This window comes from Monodelphis domestica, chromosome 2 (genome assembly GCF_027887165.1).
Source record: "Monodelphis domestica isolate mMonDom1 chromosome 2, mMonDom1.pri, whole genome shotgun sequence".
NCBI lineage: Eukaryota > Metazoa > Chordata > Mammalia > Didelphimorphia > Didelphidae > Monodelphis > Monodelphis domestica.
In genome coordinates, this window is record NC_077228.1 from 458911071 (window position 1) to 458933166 (window position 22096).

General features: G+C 43.1%; 1 protein-coding gene across 2 annotated transcripts in view; it reads right to left on the minus strand.

Moving 5' to 3' along the window:
• ABCA4 (ATP binding cassette subfamily A member 4) overlaps positions 1-22096 on the minus strand; it is a 203038-nt gene that overhangs the window by 125283 nt on the left and 55659 nt on the right. The window contains exons 8-11 of one of the 2 annotated variants that reach the window (XM_056819098.1): positions 11445-11534; positions 2282-2522; positions 859-998; positions 33-149 (exon numbers count right to left, since the gene is read on the minus strand). In XM_056819098.1, coding sequence (XP_056675076.1) covers positions 33-149; positions 859-998; positions 2282-2522; positions 11445-11534 — 588 coding nt within the window. Of the gene's footprint in view, positions 1-32; positions 150-858; positions 999-2281; positions 2523-9795; positions 10115-11444; positions 11535-22096 lie in introns of those variants that run through there. The other variant, XM_056819097.1, reaches the window with a different exon arrangement.

Consider the following 22096-nt stretch of genomic DNA (forward strand, 5'->3'; position numbering starts at 1 on the left):
TCCCTCTCCCACCGCACAAGAACATCTCATACTCGAATCATGGTCATTTGTGTGCTGTTGTCAAAGAAATGCCAGATCTGCGGCCCTACTTCTTCCCAAGCTTTAAGAAATTTTCTAACACGATCCAGTTCTTCAAAAGTCGAATTGGCCTGAGAAAACAAGACACATAGACAAAGGAACAAGGGGAGAGCAAGGAGAAAAAAAGAGAGAACACATGAAATTGTTTCCGTGGTTCTCTTACACACCTGTCAGGGTGGTCACGATATTTGGGAGAGGCCTTTCACGGAAAGGGTTTTCCTTTTCTACACCAACCTAAAGATTTCTCGGTCTACTGAGATTTCCCAGAACAGACTACCATTTCTCAGGATCCCTGACTGACAGAAACTAAGGCTTTTTTTTGTTACCCACAATGGTCCATGGGATATTGACGGTGTTACTGTTTCCCTGCATTCCATGAAACATTTTGGTTTCGTTAAGTTGGTGAGCTGGTTCCTCCCCCTCTCTCCTCCAGTTAACATCAGTGTCCTCCTGACCCAGCTAGGACAGACAAATTGGCCGTTTGAACTAGCTGAGGGTAGGAATGACACACACTTCCGACAGGGATAGAACCTAGATGTCTGGTGGGGAGACTTCATCACAGATGGAGATTCTGGGCCTGAGATGCTAAGGCAAAATAGTATGGCCCATGTCAAGGAACAAGTGAAAGGGGAGGAGGAAGGAAAGCCCAATAACCCACCAGTCCAAAATAAACATGAGGAAGACCAGGGGCAAATAAAACAGATAGGAGGGAAAAAATCCCCATCCTCTGGAGGGGCCCAAGGTAAGGAGGCATGAAGGGTGAGGAGAGAAGAGGCTTACATGCTTTAATATCCGATGCACAGCAGGGGAATCGGGGGAAAAGAGGATTTTTCCCATCAGCAAGGGCTTTGCTGCCCTCCAGGCTATTTTAGTTAAAGGGTTTGCTTCCATGTTCTGGATCAATGAATTACAAAAAGATGCTGCCAGGAGAGAGGAAGACAGGGTTGATGGAACCATATCCGCTCTGCCCAAAGGCTTATCACCAAGCAGAGTCATTATCATGTTCACATCCCAGGCCCCATTCACTGAGAACTGAAGGACTGGACAAATAACCTGAGCTAACAGGCTGGGCTCATACAATAACAAGCTCCTCATTAGCAAGTAACCAAAGGCCCCAGTACAGCTCAATCAAGGCCTTGTCACTGGAAATGAATGCTGGAGGTTGCCTTGCTCTATTTCTGACTTGAGAAGAGAAGAATTGAAAAGATTTCTGGTGATTAGCCCAAGAGACAAAGGGCATTATCCCCCCACTCCCCAAGGAAAGGAGGTATAGAGGCAAACAGGGAGGGGCAATAGAAAGACATCGACAGTTTTAGTCATCTTTATTTATCCAATGATTCTAGGCCAAGGTCTTTCTAAGGCATCCTGAGCTATTGGTCCCTTCCTCTCTTAGACTGCCTACCATCTACGTTCGAGGAACCTAGTTGTATGGAGCAAGTTGCTACCCCATCAGAATGTAAGCTTCTTGAGGGCAAAGATGTTTGGGGCTATTTTTTGCCTTTCTTTATAAACCCAATATCGAGCACGATACTTGGCATACAGTAGATGCTTAATAAATGTTTGTGGATTTGATTCAGCTTGACACTGTTATTGATGTCATGAGACCAGCTATGGCTGGCACTTCTCCCACTGCCTTATTTCATTTTTTTTTAGGTCATGGTACTCATTTTCCCTGTTGTTACAAGAGCCAGGAAAGAAAGAGTGAAGGGTGGGGGAAGTTCCCTGGCAGGGCTTTGGCATCTAGAAAGTTAGCCAGGGCTGCACACACAGATCTCATTCGCATTGTGCTTGTCAAAACACCCACAATCATGTTGACTTGCCAAGGCCCTTCTGACCTGAGTTTTGCTTGAAATTCTGGCCTGCTTCCCAATTCACCCTTCCTCCATCTTTTCCTCTAGAATTTGACCCTAATTCAATTAAATCAGTGGCCCTCTGTTTTTTCCAGCCAAGGCTCAGCTCAATCCATGGCTCATGTCCAAAATACTTCACAATTACTGTCCTTTCATCAGTGGGAAAATAGAGCCCCCTCTTCCATTCCCCCGCTATGCACACACCCAAAGGTGAAGCTATTTGCCCAAGATTATCCAAAGAAGTCAAAGTGTTAAAACCAACATAGGATTCCCAACCACAGCCCAGGAGCACCTAACCAACCCAATCCACGTGGTGGATAAGGAACAACCCAAAGAGTTAAAAGAAAACTTACTTGTTCTCTTATCATAAGAATAGACTGGATCTTTTCTCGAAGGATCTATGCCCAGGAAGGCTTTGTAGTTGTTGTCTTCATACCAGTTATAGGAAAATACTCTGGAGCCACCCCGCTCAGGGTAACCACACAGGAGCTCAGAGAGGATACTCATCAATTGGCTAAAAGATTCTGGCCCTCCATTCTGCAGGAGAGGCCCTGTTACCCACAGCAGGTGCCGGACACTTGGCCGATGGACAAACTGGGGAAGAACAATAGCCCCAGGTTTGTAAGAATAATGGCTAACATTTACCCAGCCTTTAAGTTTTGAAATGTATTTTCAGTATATGCTAATTTAATAACGTATATACAATTATCATCTATCTATTATAATGATATAATTCATATTTATTTATTGATAAGATTCAATATGGTATATTTAAAACCTATTGATTGGATGAATTGATCAGAATTACTAACTAAACTTGCTTAGTAACTAGAAACAACAATTTTTCAGTTACTAATTCTATGTAGGAAAGCAGGAAGCAAGTACTTAAAAAGTGCCTACTATGTGTCAGGTTCTTTAAAAAATAGTATCTCATTTGATCCTCACAACAACCCTGGGAGGTAGACTTTTAGCAGCCCATTTTTGTTGTTGAGCAGTTTCAATCATGGCCAACTCTTTGTGATCCCAGTTTGGGTATTCTTGGCAGAAATATTAGAGCAATTTACCATTCTCTCTCCAGTTCATTTTACAGATGAGAAAATTGAAGCAAACATGGTTAAGTGATTCGTCCAGAATCACACAGCCAGGCTTTTTTGAGGCCAACTTGGAATTCAGAAACATGAGTCTTCCTAATTCCAGGGCAGGTGTTATGGTCACGGTACCACCTAGCTCCCCTATCTCCATTTTACAGTTGAAAAAAATGGGAGCAAGCAAAGTTTAAATGACTTGTATAGGGTCACTCAGCCAATAAATCATAGGAGTGACCGCAGGTCTTGCATGATTATTTAAAAAACTCTTACTTCTATCTTAGAATCAATACTGTGATTTGGTTCCAAGGCAGAAGAGCATTAAGGACTGGGTAACGGGGGTTAGTTAAGTGATGTGCCCAGGTGGCCCAAGGCCTCCCCTCTCTGGGTCTGGCTCTCAATCTGCTGAGCCATCTAACAGTCCCCTGGCATGGCTCTTAGGTCTATTATTCCTTCCTCAGTGAGAGCACCATAGGTCTAGAGCTGGAAGAGATCTTACAGGCCATCTAGTCCAACATCTAGTCCAATCTAGCTTGCAGAAGTTGAACAGCCTGCCTAGAATCACTGAGAAAGGATTTGGGCACATGTCCTCTGGCTTCGGATCCCAGATTCCATCCCCTGCATTAAGCTGGGTGAGTCCCCTTAGATCACGCTGCTTCATTAGCAAGCAGAGCCAGAGCTAACAATGGAAGTAAAGTCTTGACTTGCAGCAGGATCTCCATGGCCATATGTCTAGAGAAGACACTCATGGTGGCGAGGAAACTCTATGCAGCTGTAAAAATAAAGACAGACCAATGCGCCCAGAGGAATCTGGGTGAACTAGCAGGGTTAGAGAGGTAACCAACAATGGACATAAAGAATTTTTATAGATTGTTTCTCCCCTTTCAATTCTCCTTGTTTGCCTTCCCTGAAAATGTGTCTGCTGGGGAGTGGGAGAGCTGGGACTAGATGTGAACCCTCGCCTATTAAGGGCAGAAAGAGGTTTACCTCCCCTTCTCTAGCAAGGTAGAGAGCCATGGATAGAAAGCTGGATTGCTAGAAGTGGTTGGTATTGACCATCACAGGCAGCCTAAGCACAAACCTCTCGGGCTAGACAGAATGGAATACAGTGAGATTCTTGGAAAGCTCCCTCCATACACCACAAAAGCCAAATTCACAACTCTGCATTACAGTCTTTTTGCTGCCTCTCTTTTGTTTTGCTGTGGTATTTTTAAGATTCTAGTACATAAAGAAATGAACTGGAGGGAGAAAACTCTCAGGCTTACAGAGGGAAATTCCTTTCTCTTTGAGAGTCCAGGAATAAATTCAACATGAGACCCTCAGGAAATTAGTCTCTCTATATATATTAGTTTCTCTCTTTCTCCCTCCCTCTGTCTGTCTGTCTGTCTGTCTTTCTTCCTCTCTCTCGCTCTCTCCTCTTTCCCTCTCTTCCTCTGTCTCTGTCTCTGTCTCTGTCTCTGTCTCTCTCTCTCTCTGTCTCTCTCTCTCTCTCTGTCTCTCTCTCTCTCTCTCTCTCTCTTAGTTTGTCTCTCTCTTTCTTCCTCTCTCTCCCTCTCCCTCTCTCTCCTCCCTCTCCTCTCTCTCCTCTCTCTCTCTCTCTCTCTCTCTCTCTCTCTCTCTCTCTCTCACACACACACACACACACACACACACACTCTCCTCCCTCCTCCCCTTTCTCTTTCTCTGCCTCTCTCTTTGTCTCTGGCTCTCTGGCTCTCTCCCGAGAGTAACACACTACCATAATCAGAAGACGAGAGACCTGCAGTAATAAGAAGAATGGCCAGGGCTTATCTAAGAAGCTCTAGGATTCCTATATTCTTCAGTGATCAGAGTTTGCTTAACCTTGGGAGGGGAAGGGGGAGGAAAGCCACTCTTCTTGCAAACATACCTCCCAACTTGTCCTAAAAAGCATTTGGGGATTTAAAATCACCATTGGAATTCAGTGAGGTGAGACTGAGCCCAATCCTCCCATAGCTATTCAGGGAGGTTTACTTGTCATCCCCTTCTTTGTCCACATGCCAACACTTGCCTCTACAAACTGACAAGTGTCCCAGAGAATCCTGGTGGTGAGTCATGCCTATAATGATAGACTGTACTTCTCTAAAGCAAAGATGTCAGGTTGTTTCTACCACTGTAAATCTCATAATGCCCCTGGGAGGGATTATTATCATGATTATTATTATGTTTTGCCCATTTGGCCAAAACCACACAGGATGGGCAACATGGATGGAATGTAGTTTGCCTTACTCAAGGGATTCTCCTGTGACGGAGATCTTGTAAGTCTTGAAATTTCTCAGACTTGTGAATGTTAAAAAATTTCTACATTGAGGAATCCTCCATTGGAACAAATTTCCTACCGGGAACATTCCCCATTTTGATGTAAGAACTCGCCAGGATCAGAAATGGGAGGACCTCTACTCCACCTGTACTTAAGATTGCTTTAGGGGAGAAAACTCCTTGCTGAACAATGAAAGTACTTGGACCCATGCTTATGATGAGGCAGGGAGTTCTTTGAGCCATGCCTGTTTTTAGAATTGATACAATGGGATGCTAGGTACCTATAAAGGTCGGGCAACTTGTAAACTTGCCAGGAGCAAAGAGGTGAAAACTTATTCAGAGGTTCTCTCTTGAGGAGATTAGTCGACTCAGCTGTGTTTTCTCTGGTTCAGACTTACTGAGGGAATTAGTCAACCCAGTAGTATTTTTTTCTGATTCAAACTTACTAAAGGGATTAAATCGACCCAGCAGTGTTTTTAGAATGGGTTGTCCTTTGGAAAATATCTACAGTGACTGGTAGATGTAAGGACTTAGGGGAAGTGACATAGGAGAAAACCCCCTATATAAGAAAAAGCAGAATCTCTTGAGAAGGGAATCCTTTTGGAGGATCTCTGATGAGGATCGCTTGGGAAGAATCTCTTGAGAGAGGCTCTGGAGAAGGGAAGCTCTTGGAGGACAATCTCTAAGGAAGTCTCGCTGGAGCTCCTCTGAGGGGACTCTGTCCCTCTGGAGGCTCTGGAGAGAGGCCCTTTGAAACAGTCTCTGGCTGGATCTCTCTTGGAGGAGGACTCTGGCTGGAACTCTCTCTGGTGAAGTCAGCTGAGATGGAGCTGGTCTGGTGTCACTAGAATCCTTGCTTAGACAGACCTTGTGGTGAGTGATAAAAGACTGACTGACTGATCTCTCTCTCTCTTAAGACTCAGGTCTAGACCATGTTGGCTTAAGACCCTTCATACTTATTCCTTTCTTACTCTTTCTCTCTTTCTTTGATTACTCATTGTATTATTAATTAAATTCTCTATAAAACCCAGTTGACTTGGGCATATTCATGATTGGGAATATATTCCCTGGCGACCACCTTATATTTGATTTAAAAACCAAGACACTGTAGTGAAACATATTTTCTGCGGTCAAATTTACTCACCCACTCTTATATCTAGCATAATTTGTATCTTCCACTACTTTTAACTCTTACAGTTTATGACCCAAACTCTTTTAACTGCCACAGTTTACAACCACAACAATTTTAAATATTACAGTTTATGGCTCTCCCACTATTTTAATTCTTACAATCTGCTGCAATATTGGAGTCCTGGACATAACAAACAAAAAGGAAGAAATGGTATGCTTATTGCAAAGCTGGGATGGGTAGCTAAGAGATGACAGAGTCAGGTTCAAAAGGATCTTTATAGGTTCCAACACAGGGCCAAATTGAATAATATTAAACGGACTAGGGATAAATGCCAAGGTTACACGTGGGTTCAAAAACCCAACATCATAAGTACAAGCTGGAGGAGGAGAAGGTGTCTAGATCAATAAAAGATCTGAGGGTTCTCGTGGACTTCAAACTCAATCTAAGTCTCTAGAGCAAAATGGCAGGCAAGATCCCCAGTACAATGGAAGGGTTCATAAATAGAAGCTTTGGTTCCAGGAATAAGTCAGAGATCATCCCTTGTATTCTGGCTTGAGCCAGCCATCTGTGGAACATCATGTTCACTTTCAGGTGATGAGAAGACTTGGTAGGGTTTGATTTAGATACCTAACGGGTTGTCACTAGGGAAGAGGAGCTAGACTTGTTCTGCCTGGTCCCAGAAAGTATAACTAGGTCAAAGAAGGTTTGACACATAAGGAAGATTTTCCTGACCATTAGCGCTATCCAAAAAGAGAAGGGCTGCCTCAGGAAGTGGTAGGTTCCCATTTGTCATAGGATCATAACTGGAGAACTGGAAGGGAGACTAGAAGCTATTTAGAAGAACTCCTTCACTTTATTGATTGAGGAAACTAAGGCACAGAGCAGTTAAGCGAATCGTCCAAGGACTCCCATATATAATCTTGGAGAAAAGGCTGGTGTCCAAGGACTCCCATATATAGTCTTGGAGAAAAGGCTGGCTTACCACTCCTGGGGGATGTCTCAGAGAGGGGGATTGGGGTTCAGACACAGATTGGATTCCATGGCTTCTGAGCTCCTTTCTGATTCTACAAATCTGTGACTCACACTAGGTCAAACAGTCATCCCATTTGGTTAATATGTATTAGGAATTCTGCATGGGCTCATTTCACAAAGATTTGACTTGCATTCTAAAGCACATATAAGCAATCCCCAGATAACCATATAAGGAGCTAGAAAGGTTGATATGCCTTAAATTCCTTTGCATGCTATCAGCTCCACCCTTCTTATGTTGATAGGCACCAACCCAAAGTTCCTGAATATTGGTAAAGCAAAGGATATGGAGCCAAAATACGCCCCAGAGCTGGTCAGTGTCTGGTGGGATACAACTTGGTTGTGCTCCACTTGAATAGCAGCTGTATCCAGACTATGTTCATGGAAGAATGACCTGGCTAAATTAAGGTTGCTAATTTACAAAAAGCAAAATCCAACTTGGACTTTTTCTGATCTTCCTTGGGGAGCCCAACTCGATCTTCAAGGGCTAAGAAGGCTGGGGACAGAGGGTGAGATGGGGGAAGGTCTGAAAGGTATTTTTATTTTTCTAATTAAATATTTCCCAATAGAGTTTTTAAAATCCTTATTTTTTGTTTTAAAATTAATATTAAGTGTTGGTTCCAAGGCAGAAGAACAGCAAGAGATAAGCAATTGGGATTAAGTGACTTGTCCAGGGTCACACAGCTAGTCTCTGAGGTCAGATTTAAACCCAGGACCTCCTGTCTTCAAGTCTGGCACTCAATCCACTGAGTCTAGGGCTACCCCTTGCCAGACATATTTTTAAAATAAAACGTAACACAGAAAAAGAGGCATTCTTGGTCTGGAACAGAGTATAACAGGCAGAGCTATAACTAGGTAACCAGGACATTGTCTCAAGGCACCAAATTCTAGTGAGCTCCAATAGCACCTACATTGATTTCGGTGCTAAATACAACTGAGCTTAATATCTAGTTAATTAAAACAACTAGTTGGAATAGAAAGCCACCAAATGGCATATGCTTCCTCCTCTTTTTCTTTCTTCAGCCCTCGGTGCCAGTCCCCCAGGTCAGTTCCCCCAGCTCCAGAGCAGCCTCACTGGGGAGTCTCTGTCTGCAGACACCCTACACGATTGTGGATCATTTTCTTGCTACTTGCTCTGGGTCCTTGGTGAAAGTTGCCCTAAATATGAAAAATGCTAATTATACCTCTGATAACAGGCCACAGCAATAGAGGAGATGTGGGTCCAATAATTGGCTTATAGTTAGAGAGAAGAGATGAATAATCTTGGGAGATACCCAGATCTAGATAAGCAAATTTCTGATGAACTTTGGCCTTACACAGAATTACCAAATTTATATATTTTGTCCTTTATAAATTCTCCTTTGCAATCCTCCTCGGATGCTTCAGTATAATATCTGAAACACCTCTGAGCTCTGGAAGACGATCTCAGTAGAAATTCTAGCAGGGCCATATTTAAAGTTAGACTTCAAATATATATTCAGTGACAGACTTTGTAGGCAAGAGGACAGACCAGCAAAGTTTGAAGAAGTTCCTCTCCAGTAGGCTGGCCAGTAGAAGATAGCTTTTTTTTTTCTTTCATAACAATTCTTTTTTTTTTGGCCAAATTTTTATCTTCATTAGCAGAAGGAGTTCCCACATCCAATTATATTTTTTTTGAAGACTATATCAGAAGATGAATTATTTTGTTCATAAATAAACTCCTAAATAAATATGACTTCCATATTTGTTGGCTGAGGAGAAGAAGGGGCACGTGAAGTATGTGCTAGATAATTGGTGAACAAGTGCTGATTCCAGAAAAGGAAGACTAAGACTGGAAACCATTTCAAATGAGAATGATGGTTCCATATGGACAAATGAGAATGTCCAACCTGGAATTCAAGAGACTTTGTTATGATATGATAAGATCATAGCATTATAGGATGGTATATACAGAACTAGAAAGAACTTCATTTTACATAGGAGAAAATTAAGGCCCAAAACCTTCCCCAAAGACTTTTCCAAGGTCACACCAATCTTAAACATCATAGGTAGTGTAATAGATATATTTTGATGGGTGTATATTGAGGGTATGATTTAATATTGATATATGATATATGATATAATATATATGATATAATATATGTGATATATATAATATAATAAATAATGAGGGTATGAAACCAAAATAAATATCTTAAAGTGTTTGAAGTATCATATGGAAGAAGAATTAGACCTCTACTTCTTGGCCACAGAGAGGAAATTGCTAGAAACAATGGGTTTAAGTTGCAAAGATTTTGGCTCATCATTTCGACTTTAAGGACAAATTTCCTAACAATTAGAGAAGTCCAGAAATAGAATGGGCTACCTCATTAAGTAGTGGGTCCCTACTTCTAGAGGTCTTCATTTAGAGAGAGGCTTGATGACCGTTGAGGATATCACAAGCCAAATGAGTTGAACTAGATCATCTGTAAGGTCCATTTGAACAGAGATTCAGTCATTCTATGAGCTCATCAATGATGCTACTGGTCTATGAAACCATGGAATCCAGTGACTCAGGAACCAAGAATTCCCTGGACTAAAAGGCCATGTCCTTCTGGGCCTTATTGCAAGGGATATTATTCCTGAGAAAACTGTCAACCTTTGAAAACCTAACCAGGCCACTGACTGAGAGCAATTCTTTATAATGGTTGAGGATATTTTCAATTATGAGGACTATATCAAAAGCACCCAACACATTAATATTATTGCTATGGCCATTTTTATAAGTTATAAATATTTACCTAATTATCTACCCATCTACCTACCTATCTACCTACCTATCTATCTATCTATCTACATTTTTATAAAACATTATTTTATGTTATATTAAAGGTTGGTTTATGCATCAATAAAGCTTTTCTTTTCAATTAAAAAATAAACTATGGGGGGGGGGCAGCTGGGTAGCTCAGTGGATTGAGATCCAGGCCTAGAGACGGGAGGTCCTAGGTTCAAATTTGACCTCAGACACTTCCCAGCTGTGTGACCCTGGGCAAGTTACTTGACCTCCATTGCCTAGCCCTTACCACTCTTCTGCCTTGGAACCAATACACAACATGGATTTCAAGACAAAAAAATAAATAAACAAATAAAATAAACTATGAAAATCCTCTAAAAACCACAAAAGGACTAGTGATACATGCCTATGATTCCAGCTACATGGGAGTGTAAAACTGTTGGATTTCTTGTGCTTAGTAGTTCTGGCCTATAGTGGGCTAGACCAATAGCATGTCCAAACTAAGTGAGCCTCCGGGGAACAAGGAATCACCAAGTTCGCCCTAGGAGGGACAAACCAACCCAGGTCAGAAATAAAACTGGTCAAAATTTCAGAGCTAATTGGCTTGTAAATAGCTCTTGAAATTCTAGAGAGGGGGCAGCTGGGTAGCTCAGTGGATTAAGAGCCAGTCCTAGAGACGGGAGGTCCTAGGTTCAAATCTGGCCTCAGCCACTTCCCAGCTGTGTGACCCTGGGCAAGTCACTTAACCCCCATTGCCTAGCCCTTACCACTCTTCTGCCTTGGAGCCAATACACAGTATTGACTCCAAGACAGAAGGTAAGGGTTTAAAAAAAAAAGAAATTCTAGAGAGAAGAAATCAGTCTCGAAAAAAAAAAGACTAAAGAATAGCAGATAAATTATCAAGCTAATTTATAGCAGATTAGAATAATATACTCATTTGCCAACTGGAAAGAGCCTTAAATTCAGGTCCTAGGGCCATTGCTCACTTGTAACAGAATTGAAAGCCAGAACGTTCTGGTAGCTTTGTTCAATAAGTAAAATATGATTAACCTAGAAAATTAAAGATAGGTAAAAGGACCTCAAGACTATTAGATGCAGTCATTAATTGTCACACCGTACAGATTGGAAGTCCAGCAAAGTAATGTTTTTCTTAGGGTTCAATTGTTCAGTGGGAAAATCTGGGAAAGCCATAATGAAGTTTCCTTGTTCTGTATTAAAATTACCATCATCAGACCACTTACCTCTTGCACTTTTGGAGACATATTAGATAAAGCACTTCCCCAGGATCTCAGATTGACACCTTGAGAGCTGCCGTCGATGAGTGTGGGAAGCTATAAGTGATAAGAAGAGAGGGGGAAAAAAGTCTAGTTGTACATGTGTGCACGCGCACACACACACACACATCACGTAGTCACTCAACTTTCTTGTGCCCATTAGAAAAAATTTCCTCCCAGCTTTCTGATCACAGACACCATTTCTATGAGACTGTTTTCAAAAGCACAGCTCTTTTTTCTATCTAATTGAGAAAATCAAAGGATATTATTCTAGGTCACCCTACTGAGCAAGTCAATCACAAATAGTTTCATGGTGACATTAAATACACCAAAGTAATTCTGATTGCTGGGCTAGAGGCACCAAGCAAGACGCCTGGAGGAAGAAAAACAGGGAACATCTGTGTGGAGTGAGAGGAAGAATGTGAGTGGAGAGTTGCCAAGGCGGTCACCTCAGTGGCTCTCCCCATCCTCCCTGACTTCCCCACAGATTGTTCCCATCTTTTCTTCCATTGTGCTCTTTGCATTCAGGTCGACCTTTCTTCCTCTGTTCAACATGGGCTCTCTTTTGTCCTGGGGATTTCTCTAGTTACATGATCTGTCTGAGCGGCTGCTGTGGGTGATTATTAAAGAGAAGAAGCATTCCTACAGATGCCCCAAATGCCAGCGATGCTCCATTGGCCCCGAGTGCCACAATGCCCAGTTGCTCAATCATTTTCTTTGAGCTGCCTATCCTGGGTCCAAGCACCTTCTAGTATTCCCAGGAGGCCCAAGCGCCAAACCCAACTGAACAAACTGTGTCATGGTTATTGTCATCTTCTATTAGAATGTAAGTTCTTTGAGGGACGATCCTGGTTTTTATATTTTGCATTCCCACAATGCTTAGCCTAGTACCTGGCACATAGTAAATACTGAGTAAATGCTTTTTTATCCATCCATCCATTCATTTGCTCATTCATAGAGTTGTTTTTTGTTTTTGTTTTTTTAATCCTTATAAGACACTGGTCATGTATTTAGCCTTCACAGCAAGCAACCTTGTGAGGTAGGGAAAGCCAAGGCTATTCCCCCCATTGCAGAGCTGAGGAAAATGAGGTTGGAAAAGGCTAAGAGAAGCACTCACATAACCAGTTAAATGGCAGAGACATGAAGCTCAAGCCCATTTCCTGATCCCAACTCCAGTACTTTTTTCTTAACATCATGGTGCCTCATTCATTTCACTGAAACGAGTCAGTTGCTTGCCCAGGGAGTTCCAAATGAAAGGAGAAAAACTGAATTCTTGACCTTCATTCCCCTTTCTCTGATTTTATCACCCTCACATAGTTTCACAGGTTTCAGTGCTTAGGCAGCTCTGGTTCATTTGTCACAATGGATTCTTCACCTGGGGCCCATGAACTTAAAAAAAAAAAATTATAACTGTAATTTAACTTAATTGGTTTCTTTTCTAATTCTTATATTTTGTTTTATACATTTAAAAACATTATTTTGAGAGGGAACCCATAGGTTTTACCAGACTTCCAGAGGGGTCTATGAAAAAAAAAAGTTAAGAACTCCTGGATTAAACTAATATATTATATAAAATATCCCAGAAATCTTTTTAGCATTAACTAAAATTAAAAGAAAGAGAGAGAGAGAGAAAAGAAAGAACAAAAGAAATATCTGTATGTATATGAGGTTTATCCACCCAGTTCACCAGTCTTCTTGAAGAGATTCTTTCTTTTTCTTTCTCTTCCTTCCTTCCTCCCTCTCTCCTTCCTTCCTTTCTTTCTCCCTCTCTTTCTTCCTTCCTTCCTTCTTTAACTTCTTTCTTTCTTTCTTTCTTTCCTTCCTTCCCTCCTTCTTCCTTCCCTTCCTTCCTTCTTTCTATCTTTCTTCCTTCCTTCCTTTCTTCCTTCCTACCTTTCTTCCTTCCTACCTTCCTTCCTTCCTTCCTTCTTCCTTCCTTTCTTCCTTCCTACCTTTCTTCCTTCCTACCTTCCTTCCTTCCTTCCTTCCTTCCTTCCTTCCTTCCTTCCTTCCTTCCTCCCTCCCTCCCTCCCTCCCTCCCTTCCTTCCTTCCTTCCTTCCTTCCTTCCTTCCTTCCTTCCTTCCTACCTTCCTTCCTTCCTTCCTTCCTTTCTCTTTTCCTTTCTTCCTTTCTTCCTTCCTACATTCCTTCCTTCCTTTCTTCCTTCCTTCCTACATTCCTTCCTTCCTTCCTTCCTTCCTTTCTTTCTTTCTTTCTTTCTTTCTTTTTTCTTTCTTTCTTTCTTTTTTTTTTCTTTCTTTCTTTCCAATTCTTTCTCTTTCGCACCTTCCCTCCATTCATCCCCTCACCCTCTCCCTTTCTTCTTTTCTTCCTTACTTCTTTTCTCCCTTTCTTCCTTTCATCTCCAATACCTTCCACAGTATTTGTTATAGAGTAGTTAATATAAAAGTTTATTGATTGATCAATTGGCTTATTTTTTAAAGAGCTCTGTCAGACTTATTGATGAACAGCACTTTAGCATTCGCCAAGTACATTATCTTATTTAAATCCCCAAACAATCTAGTGAGTTGAATGCAAAGGATATTGTGATCCCCATTTTACAGATAAGGAAGCTGAAGTTATGAGGGGTAAAAGGAGTTGCCCATAGTCACATAGCTAATAAATATCATAAGCAAAATGTGATCTAAGACTTCTTGACTTCAAGTGCAGTGCTTAATTCATCCACCAACATGAAGGAAGTAGATGATGAAGTAGGGACAGACTTTTTTTAAGGGAAGAAGTATCACAGAAGTGTTTGGGTGTGTTTCAATGTTCCCCATGTCTAAGGCTTCCTTCTATTCTAAACAAGTTTTCTCCATTTCCCAAAGAACAAAGAGTTCCCCAAGACCAGGCACAACTCCCATGGACAAAAAAATTCTCTTTCCCATTTTATAGCTGAGGAAAACTTTGCCTCTCTCTGTGCCAGCTGTATGTACTATTGTTGTTATTTAGCCATTTTTCAGTCATATACAAATCTTCATTTTTTTTTTTGGCAAAGATGCTGGAATGATTCACAATTTCCTTCTCCAGCTCATTTTGCAGATGAAGAAACTGAGGCAAACAGGGTCAAGAGATTTGCCCAAGGTCATAAGTGTCCAAGGCCAGATTTGAACTCTAGAAGAAGAGTCTTCCTGACTCCAGACCTAGCACTCTATGCACTGCACCACTTTGCAGCCTTATGTGTATTCTATTAACTGGTCTCTTTTTCCTGAAATTATCCCTTATATCCCACTTATAACATTCTGAAAGATTCCCTCTTTACTCAAATCCGACCCTATAAACGCAAATGGTAGACACTGATGTTTAAATCTGAAACTACAAAATATACAAGTAAATAAAGGACTGAAAACCAGAGAGGGGCAGTCATAATGGCTGCCTCATTGGGGGAAAGCCCTCTCTAGCTAAGTGGGGTCACTGTCTCCAATCCATACTCAATGCTGTCTCTCTAAGTGGAGATAAATGGAACCAGAACCAGACCGAAAAAAATATAATCTATTAAGGCATGAAGACCATTCTTTGATCAGGCCCCCAGGTTCGGTTAAAATATGTGCTTTAAAAGAAAGTCCCCTTTGAGAGAAAGCTTGAGCTCCAGTATATCCAGAACTGAAATTCCCTCCCAAGAAAAGTTAAGGGTTTAAAAAAGAAACAAACATTTAGCAAGCTCCTAATATGTGTCACAGGCTATGAACTTGGGCAAGTCTGGGTCTCAGTTTACTGATCTGTAACATAAAAGGGTAGGATTAGATATCCTCTAGGTTCATTTCAAATCAATTTCCTTTAGTGGGTTTCCTAAGGATGCTTCTCATAGGGAGCTTAAGGAAGGCCTTCTGGGGTTAGTGAAGACCAAATGCAAATGGATTTCTTTATAAGAGACGCAAACTATGATGGATTTAAATTGAAGAAGCCTGACTGTCCCTTTAGCGCTCTGATCCTTGGCATTCTCATCTATAAAATGGACAGGATTTATTTGACGGCCTCTGATGTCCTTTTTGGCTCTGATGGTTGGGGGGGGGGGGGACACTCAATCATCCTGGAAGGGCAGATCATGGAAAAATCCATCTCCCCTGCTTTGAACGTTTTCCTGTGAGCCAAGACTGCTGGCTCGCAGGTAAATGAGCCCGACAGGATTCTAGGACATCGTCCAGCCCAAGGGAGGCAGCCATGCCCCAGAAGGGAAGAGGCTATGAAAATAGACCTCGGGGAGTATATGCATTTTTATCATTTCCCTATTATTACTCATCTTGTGTGAGAAATGCCCGGGTCTTTGTCCAGCCCTCAGACGATGTGGGAGCTTGCAGGCAGGCTGGCTCCAGCTCCGTACACTGAGTGAGTGTCTATTTAAGCTCTCAGGAGACAAATTCTTTGAAGATGAATGAAGATGGCACGCATTTTGTTGTTTTTCTGAAAATAGGCTACTAGTAAACTCACGTTTCTCTAGCAATTTAAGGTTTACAAAGAAAGCACGTTGCTTACAAATACAGTGGGAGAGACAGGCCACTTGAGTATCCTGAACCCCATTTGTTGAAAATAGGGTGCCTTGGGGGGGGGGAGATTTCCACAGCTGGAGGAACCCCTCCTCTGGGGTGGGAAACGTAGAGTCTGAGAATGTCGTTTGGGGACCAAAGGTTAAGTGATTTTTCTCACAAAGCCACCATGTGGGAAAGGCAGGATTGAAGCCGGGTCAGCCCTCTATCCGCCAGGCCCCAATACCGCATTCTGTTTTAGTTAAGGTGTATCGACGCCTGCCTTTCAAGGGGCCAGTTGGGCGGCCCAGTGGATAGAGCACAAGACGGGGAGTCAGCAAGGCCCATCTTCCCAAATTCAAATGTGGCCTCGGATACTCGCTGTGTGCCCTGGTCAGTCCTCTCTCCCCAGGACTTCACTCCCTTCCCCCAGAAAAGGAAAGAAACTGACATGGAGGAGTTTTCTATAACGTGCCTGTGGACGGCTGAATGGGGACCTGTTGTTACCGGGAAGCCAGCTTTATCCGGGAGGGAAGTGCGTTGCTGGGTAACCCGGAGAACTGTGGATTTGAGGAATGTTTGTCAGGACCTGACAGCAGTTAAGTGTCAGATGAAAAGAGAGGAAACCGGCTGCAGCGGTGAGGGGGGCAGCAAGCACTGACAATCTGAGGACTAGGAAATGCGTCACGAGTCAAGAATTTAGACTAAATTATTTCACTCAGGGGCAACAACAACAAAAACCCGCTCTGTCCTTCCAGGAGAGGCCACAGAGACGAACTGTTTCCCAAAGGCTGCGGGGAACAGAGTCTCTTTGACTGACTGGGGTGGGCATGTGAAACAGACTGGACACACGATGCTCTCAGACTCGAGTGAGAATGGGCAGAGCATCCGGCCAAAGGGGCCTCTGGCTCTATGTGTGGCTTGTGGGAACCAGACTGGGCATCCAACGATGGATGCTGCCAGGAGTCATGGGGTCGTAGGAGAGCTAGAAGGGCTTCAGAGGTCATTGGGTGCCGCCCCTTTGTTTTACAGCTGAGGAAACTGAGACCCAAGGAGATGGGTCCAGTGGCATTTGGAGAGCGCGCCATGATAGATCTAGTAATCAAAGCCTGGGTGGCTCTTTTCACTGGATCATCCCATTCTTCCCCATCTAAATTTTGGGAATCTTAGGAGGCAGCTGGGTAGCTCAGTGGATTGAGAGCCAGTCCTAGAGATGGGAGGTCCTGGGTTCAAATGTGACTTCAGACACTTCCCAGCTGTGTGACCCTGGGCAAGTCATTTGACCCCCATTGCCTAGTCCTTACCATTCTTCTGCCTTGGAGTCAATTTTGACTCCAAGACTGAAGGTAAGGGTTCAAAAATAAATAAATGAATGAATGAATGAATGAATGAATAAATAAATGAATGAATGAATGAATGAATGAATAAATAAATAAATGAATAAATAAACAAACAAATAAACAAAAATAAATGAATGAATGAATAAATAAATGAATGAATGAATTTTGGGATCTTAGAAAGATCTCGTCTAGGTCTATAAAATGGAGGTGTGATATGGGGGAACACTTTGAAGCAATGAGAGTTGCTATCCGTCTTGGGAAGCTGGAGATCTTTGGGGGGAAAGCCAGATCACCACTGGCTGGGGATGTTAGGGGAGATTCTTCTTCAGCTGGGAATTGGACTAGATGGATGGTCTCAGGAGTCAGGAGGAATCTCTGGTTTCTTTCAAAGCTCAGCTCAAATGCCACTTCTACGTGAACACAAACACACACACCTATATACATCTGTGGATGCTCACACACACACACACACACACACACACACACACACACACACACACAGGCACGTGCACACATCGATGTTACACGAGAAAGCCAACAAGATGGTATATTAGATAGAATGTTCAACTCAGAACCAAAAAGACCTTAGTTTAAATCCTAGACTCAGACACCAGTGTTGACCCTGGGCAAATCATTTCATTTCCCCTAGCTTCTGTTTCATCATCTGTAAAATGGGAATACTAACAGCATCTACCTCGTGAAGTTGTTATGAGGATCCAATGAGATAGCATGAAAAGTGTTTTTGAAAACCTCAAAGTTCTTTATAAATGTTATATGTGGGGGCAGCTGGGTGGCTCAGTGGCTTGAAAGCCAAGCCTAGAGATGGGAGGTCCTAGGTTCGATTCTGGCCTCAGACACTTCCCAGCTGTGTGACCCTGGGCAAATCACTTGACCCCCATTGCCTAGACCTTACCACTCTTCTGCCTTGAAGCCAATACATAGTATTGACTCCAAGAGAGGTAAGGGTTTCAAACAAACAAATAAATAGATAAATGAATGAATGAATAAATGAAGGAATAAATAAATAAATGAATGAATGAATAAACAGATAAATAAAGAAATGAATAGATGAATAAAGAAATAAATGGATGAATGAATGAATGAATGAATGAATGAATGAATGAATGAATGAATGAATGAATGAATGTTATATGTCTGTAGATCCATGTCTGAATCTAGACTCTCCGGAAGCAGAATTTATTTCATTCTTTATCCTTGTGTCCCCAGTGTCTAGCTCTAAACCTGGCACGTTGCTGCTGTTGCCTCATAAATATCTGCTGGAACAATGGCGGGGCCATTTGAGCTGGTCCTTGAAGGAGGCTGGGGATTCCAGGAAGCTGAGTGGAGAAGGGAGAGCATTCTGGGCAGAGGGCAGCAGAGGGGATGTTGTATTTCCAGGGAAGCAAGTGAAGGGGAGCAAGCCCTTCTGGGAGGAGGAGGGGGAATCACCCCATGGGAAACAATTTTCTTTTCTAAAAGTGCATAGAAGATCATTTGAGGAGACAGAGACTCAGAAAGGTCTTGACGATGGGGAGAAACCATTGGCTGAGCTGGATCATTCTCCCTTCCTCATTTCTAGGCCCGGAAGTATAGAGGAGGGTTGGGAGGAGAATGTTGGCCCCCTTTGGGATCTTTCCTCTTTCTTTCTTTCCTCTTCTTGCCTTCTAGATGCCAGTCGGCACTCTGTACCCTCTTCAAATCTGGGAACAAGTCACCAAAAATTTGCTAAGGCCCATAAGAGGATTTTTAAGTTCAAAGGTTTGGAAAGGGGAGAAGCCAAAAGATAAGAAAGGCCACACAATATGGAACCTCGTTTTCAAATGCTATGGATTTGGGGCTTTTCCAGTGGACTTCGACTCTCCTTTTGCCCTTGACAAAAGCATTTCCTAACAGGGACTTCAAATGGCCAGTTGAAATTTAACCAGCTGCAGTGACCTCCCGGAGGGCAGAGACCAGCTCTCGGTGGATAAGCTACCAAGCTTTCTTTCTGGTGAACAGAAGGGCCAGACATTTGGGGGGATTTCCTAGCACTGCTGAGCATTCAAAGGGGCCGCCCCTTAGGGTTCCCACTCTTCAGGTCTTTATCCGTGGCCTTCCCAGGGCTCAGCAAAGAAGGGCAAGAATGGAGCCAGAAAAGGCCAAACTGGTTGCAACCATGGAGGGCTTCAGGGAAAGGAAGGGACACTGAACCCTACTCTAGCATGAGCTTTCTGAAAAGGGGTTTGTGGGAGGATGGGGGAGAGGAGGCCAAGGAGAGACCATGAGCCAAGCCTCGGGGGAGGCCAGATTCCCTCTATCAGCTCCTAGTGACAGGGGGAGGGGAGGGGAAATTCAGGTTTCCCAGCAGTGTGGCAGGTCTTGGCACCAAGCTCAGTTCCCCTGCTGAATTTCCACAAATAAACATTCGACACAGAAGGAACTGATTTGCTTCTCAGCAAGATTTCAAAGCTATTCGGCCATAGCCCAAGAGAAAACAGGATGAATAGGCAGAGGGGGGAGGAGGGAGAAGGAGGGAAGGAAGAAGGGAGGGAGGGAGGAAGAGGAGAAAAAGAAGGAGGAGAAGGAAGGACAGACAGACCTGGGCCAAATCAGACAGAAATCATTCCCAACCCCTCACGCAAAACTAAAGCGAAACTTCTTTAAAAAATGTTTTATGAGGTGTGAAAACTGCTTAAACAGCTGTGGCAAGAAGCATATGCATCTCCCCCCAGCTCTAGAGTTCCTGCTTTCAGGGAGGCATGAAGGTCCTCAAAACACAGATAAAGGCTCTCTCCCCAAAGTTAGGCAGGGTAGGAGATAGAGCACTGGCCTGGGAGTCAGGAATACTGGAATTCAAATCCTGCCTCACACTGTGGGGATGTGACCCTGACCAAGTCCCTTACTAGGCACTGGAGACAAAAGACACAATAAAAACAGTAATGAGTAATAGGAAATAATTTGGGGGATGGGAGTCCCAGGTAGCCTTTGCAGGTAAAATGCCTAAAAAAAAAATTTTTAATTTTAGCTCAGTGACCCTGACCAAGTCACTTACTAGGGACTAAGGATGAAAGACAAAATAAAAACAGTAATGGGTAATGGGAAATAATTGGGGGGATGAGATGCAAAGAAGTGGGGAGTCCCAGGTAGCCTTTGCAAGTAAAATGCCTGAGAAAAATATTTTAATTTTAGCTCAGTCACCCTGACCAAGTCACTTACTAGGGACTAAGGATGAAAGACAAAATAAAAACAGTAATGGGTAATAGGAAATAATTTGGGGGATGAGATGCAAAGAAGTGGGGAGTCCCAGGTAGCCTTTGCAAGTAAAATGCCTGAGAAAAATATTTTAATTTTAGCTCAATGACCCTGACCAAGTCACTTACTAGAATAAAAACAGTAATGGGTAATTGGAAATAATTGGGGGGGGGGGGGGTGTGAGATGCAAAGAAGTGGGGAGTCCCAGTTGCCTTTGCAGGTAAAATGAGAAAATACATGAATTCTAGCTCTGTGACCCTGGGCAGGTCATTTCACCTCTATGTAAAATGCAAAGCATTATAGCACCTACCTCAAAGGGCTTTTATAATCAAATGAGATCATTGTGACCCTGAAAATGCTATATGAAAGCTAGCCAGAAAGGACAAGAAATCCTCGGATACAATCATCCCCATTTGCCTTCTGCTTCTCTCTGTAGCCTGCCCAGAGGATTGTACATTCCATGTTCTCTCGTGGGGTTGAGTCACTGCATGCCTCAGTTTCCCCATCTAGAAAGTGAAGGGGTTGGACAAGATGACCTTTAAGGGTTTTCCTTCTGGGTTCAAGGCTCCGAGGCGGTGATTCCTGGCTCGGGGACTGGCGGGACGGTCTTACTGCTACTGAAGGCAAGGGTCATTCCCGAAGAGGGCTGAAGACAAGGAAAGTTGGCCTCAGTGGCTCCCATCCCCAGCTTGCCCCTCGCCTGTTGTCTAAGTTCTTTCCCCTGATATTCTGGGCCTCAGAAGTTGGCGCCGTGCCCAGGGCTCTAGCTGGCAGGTGCAGTCAGGGATTTAACAAGATTTTCCTTCTTAAAAAAATATTTTTTTTAGAATAACCACTAACTTGGCATTTAATAAAAAATAGATTTCTATATTTGTGTGAGAAATAGTGTACGTGAACAGAAGACCCAGCTATCTCTGAATTAGAGATTTCCAAAGCTTGAGTGACTCGGTGATCGGGTAAACATGGCAGCCTGCCAACCAGCTGCAATAACAGCCCTTTCCCCTGATGGCAGCGCCAAGCCCCCCCCACCCCCACCCCGCTGCCCCTGCCCCCACCGAGGCTCTGGCTGCTGCTGGGTCTTGCTTGCTTTTTCTCTTTGTTTGTTTGGGGTCTGTGTGTTTGTGCACTTGGTAATCACACACAATTGAGGAGGAATAAAAAAAGGGCCTCACTTGTGGCGAAGAATGTACCGAGCTGCCGCCCCGGATTCCTCCCGTGGAAAGGCTCGTTTTGGGGTCTGATCTCACCTTCCTCAGGCTAAGTGTCTTGGGAAGTCATTCTGCGCATTCCAAGAAAAGTGAGGAGGAGGAGGAGGAGGAGGAGGAACAGCCATATTAATAATAATTATAATTATTCATGACAATGACAATTATTCATGACAATTACAATTATTATCGATGTTGTTATAGCTGGAATTTATATAACACCTCCGGGACTGCAAAGCACTGCAACATTCTGTGTCCCCCTGGACCCTCACAACCACAGTGGGAGGCAGGTACTATGGCCATCCCCATTTTACAGATCAGGAAACTGAGACTGAGACACCTTCAGTGACTTGCACAGGGTCCCACTAGTGTCTAGTAA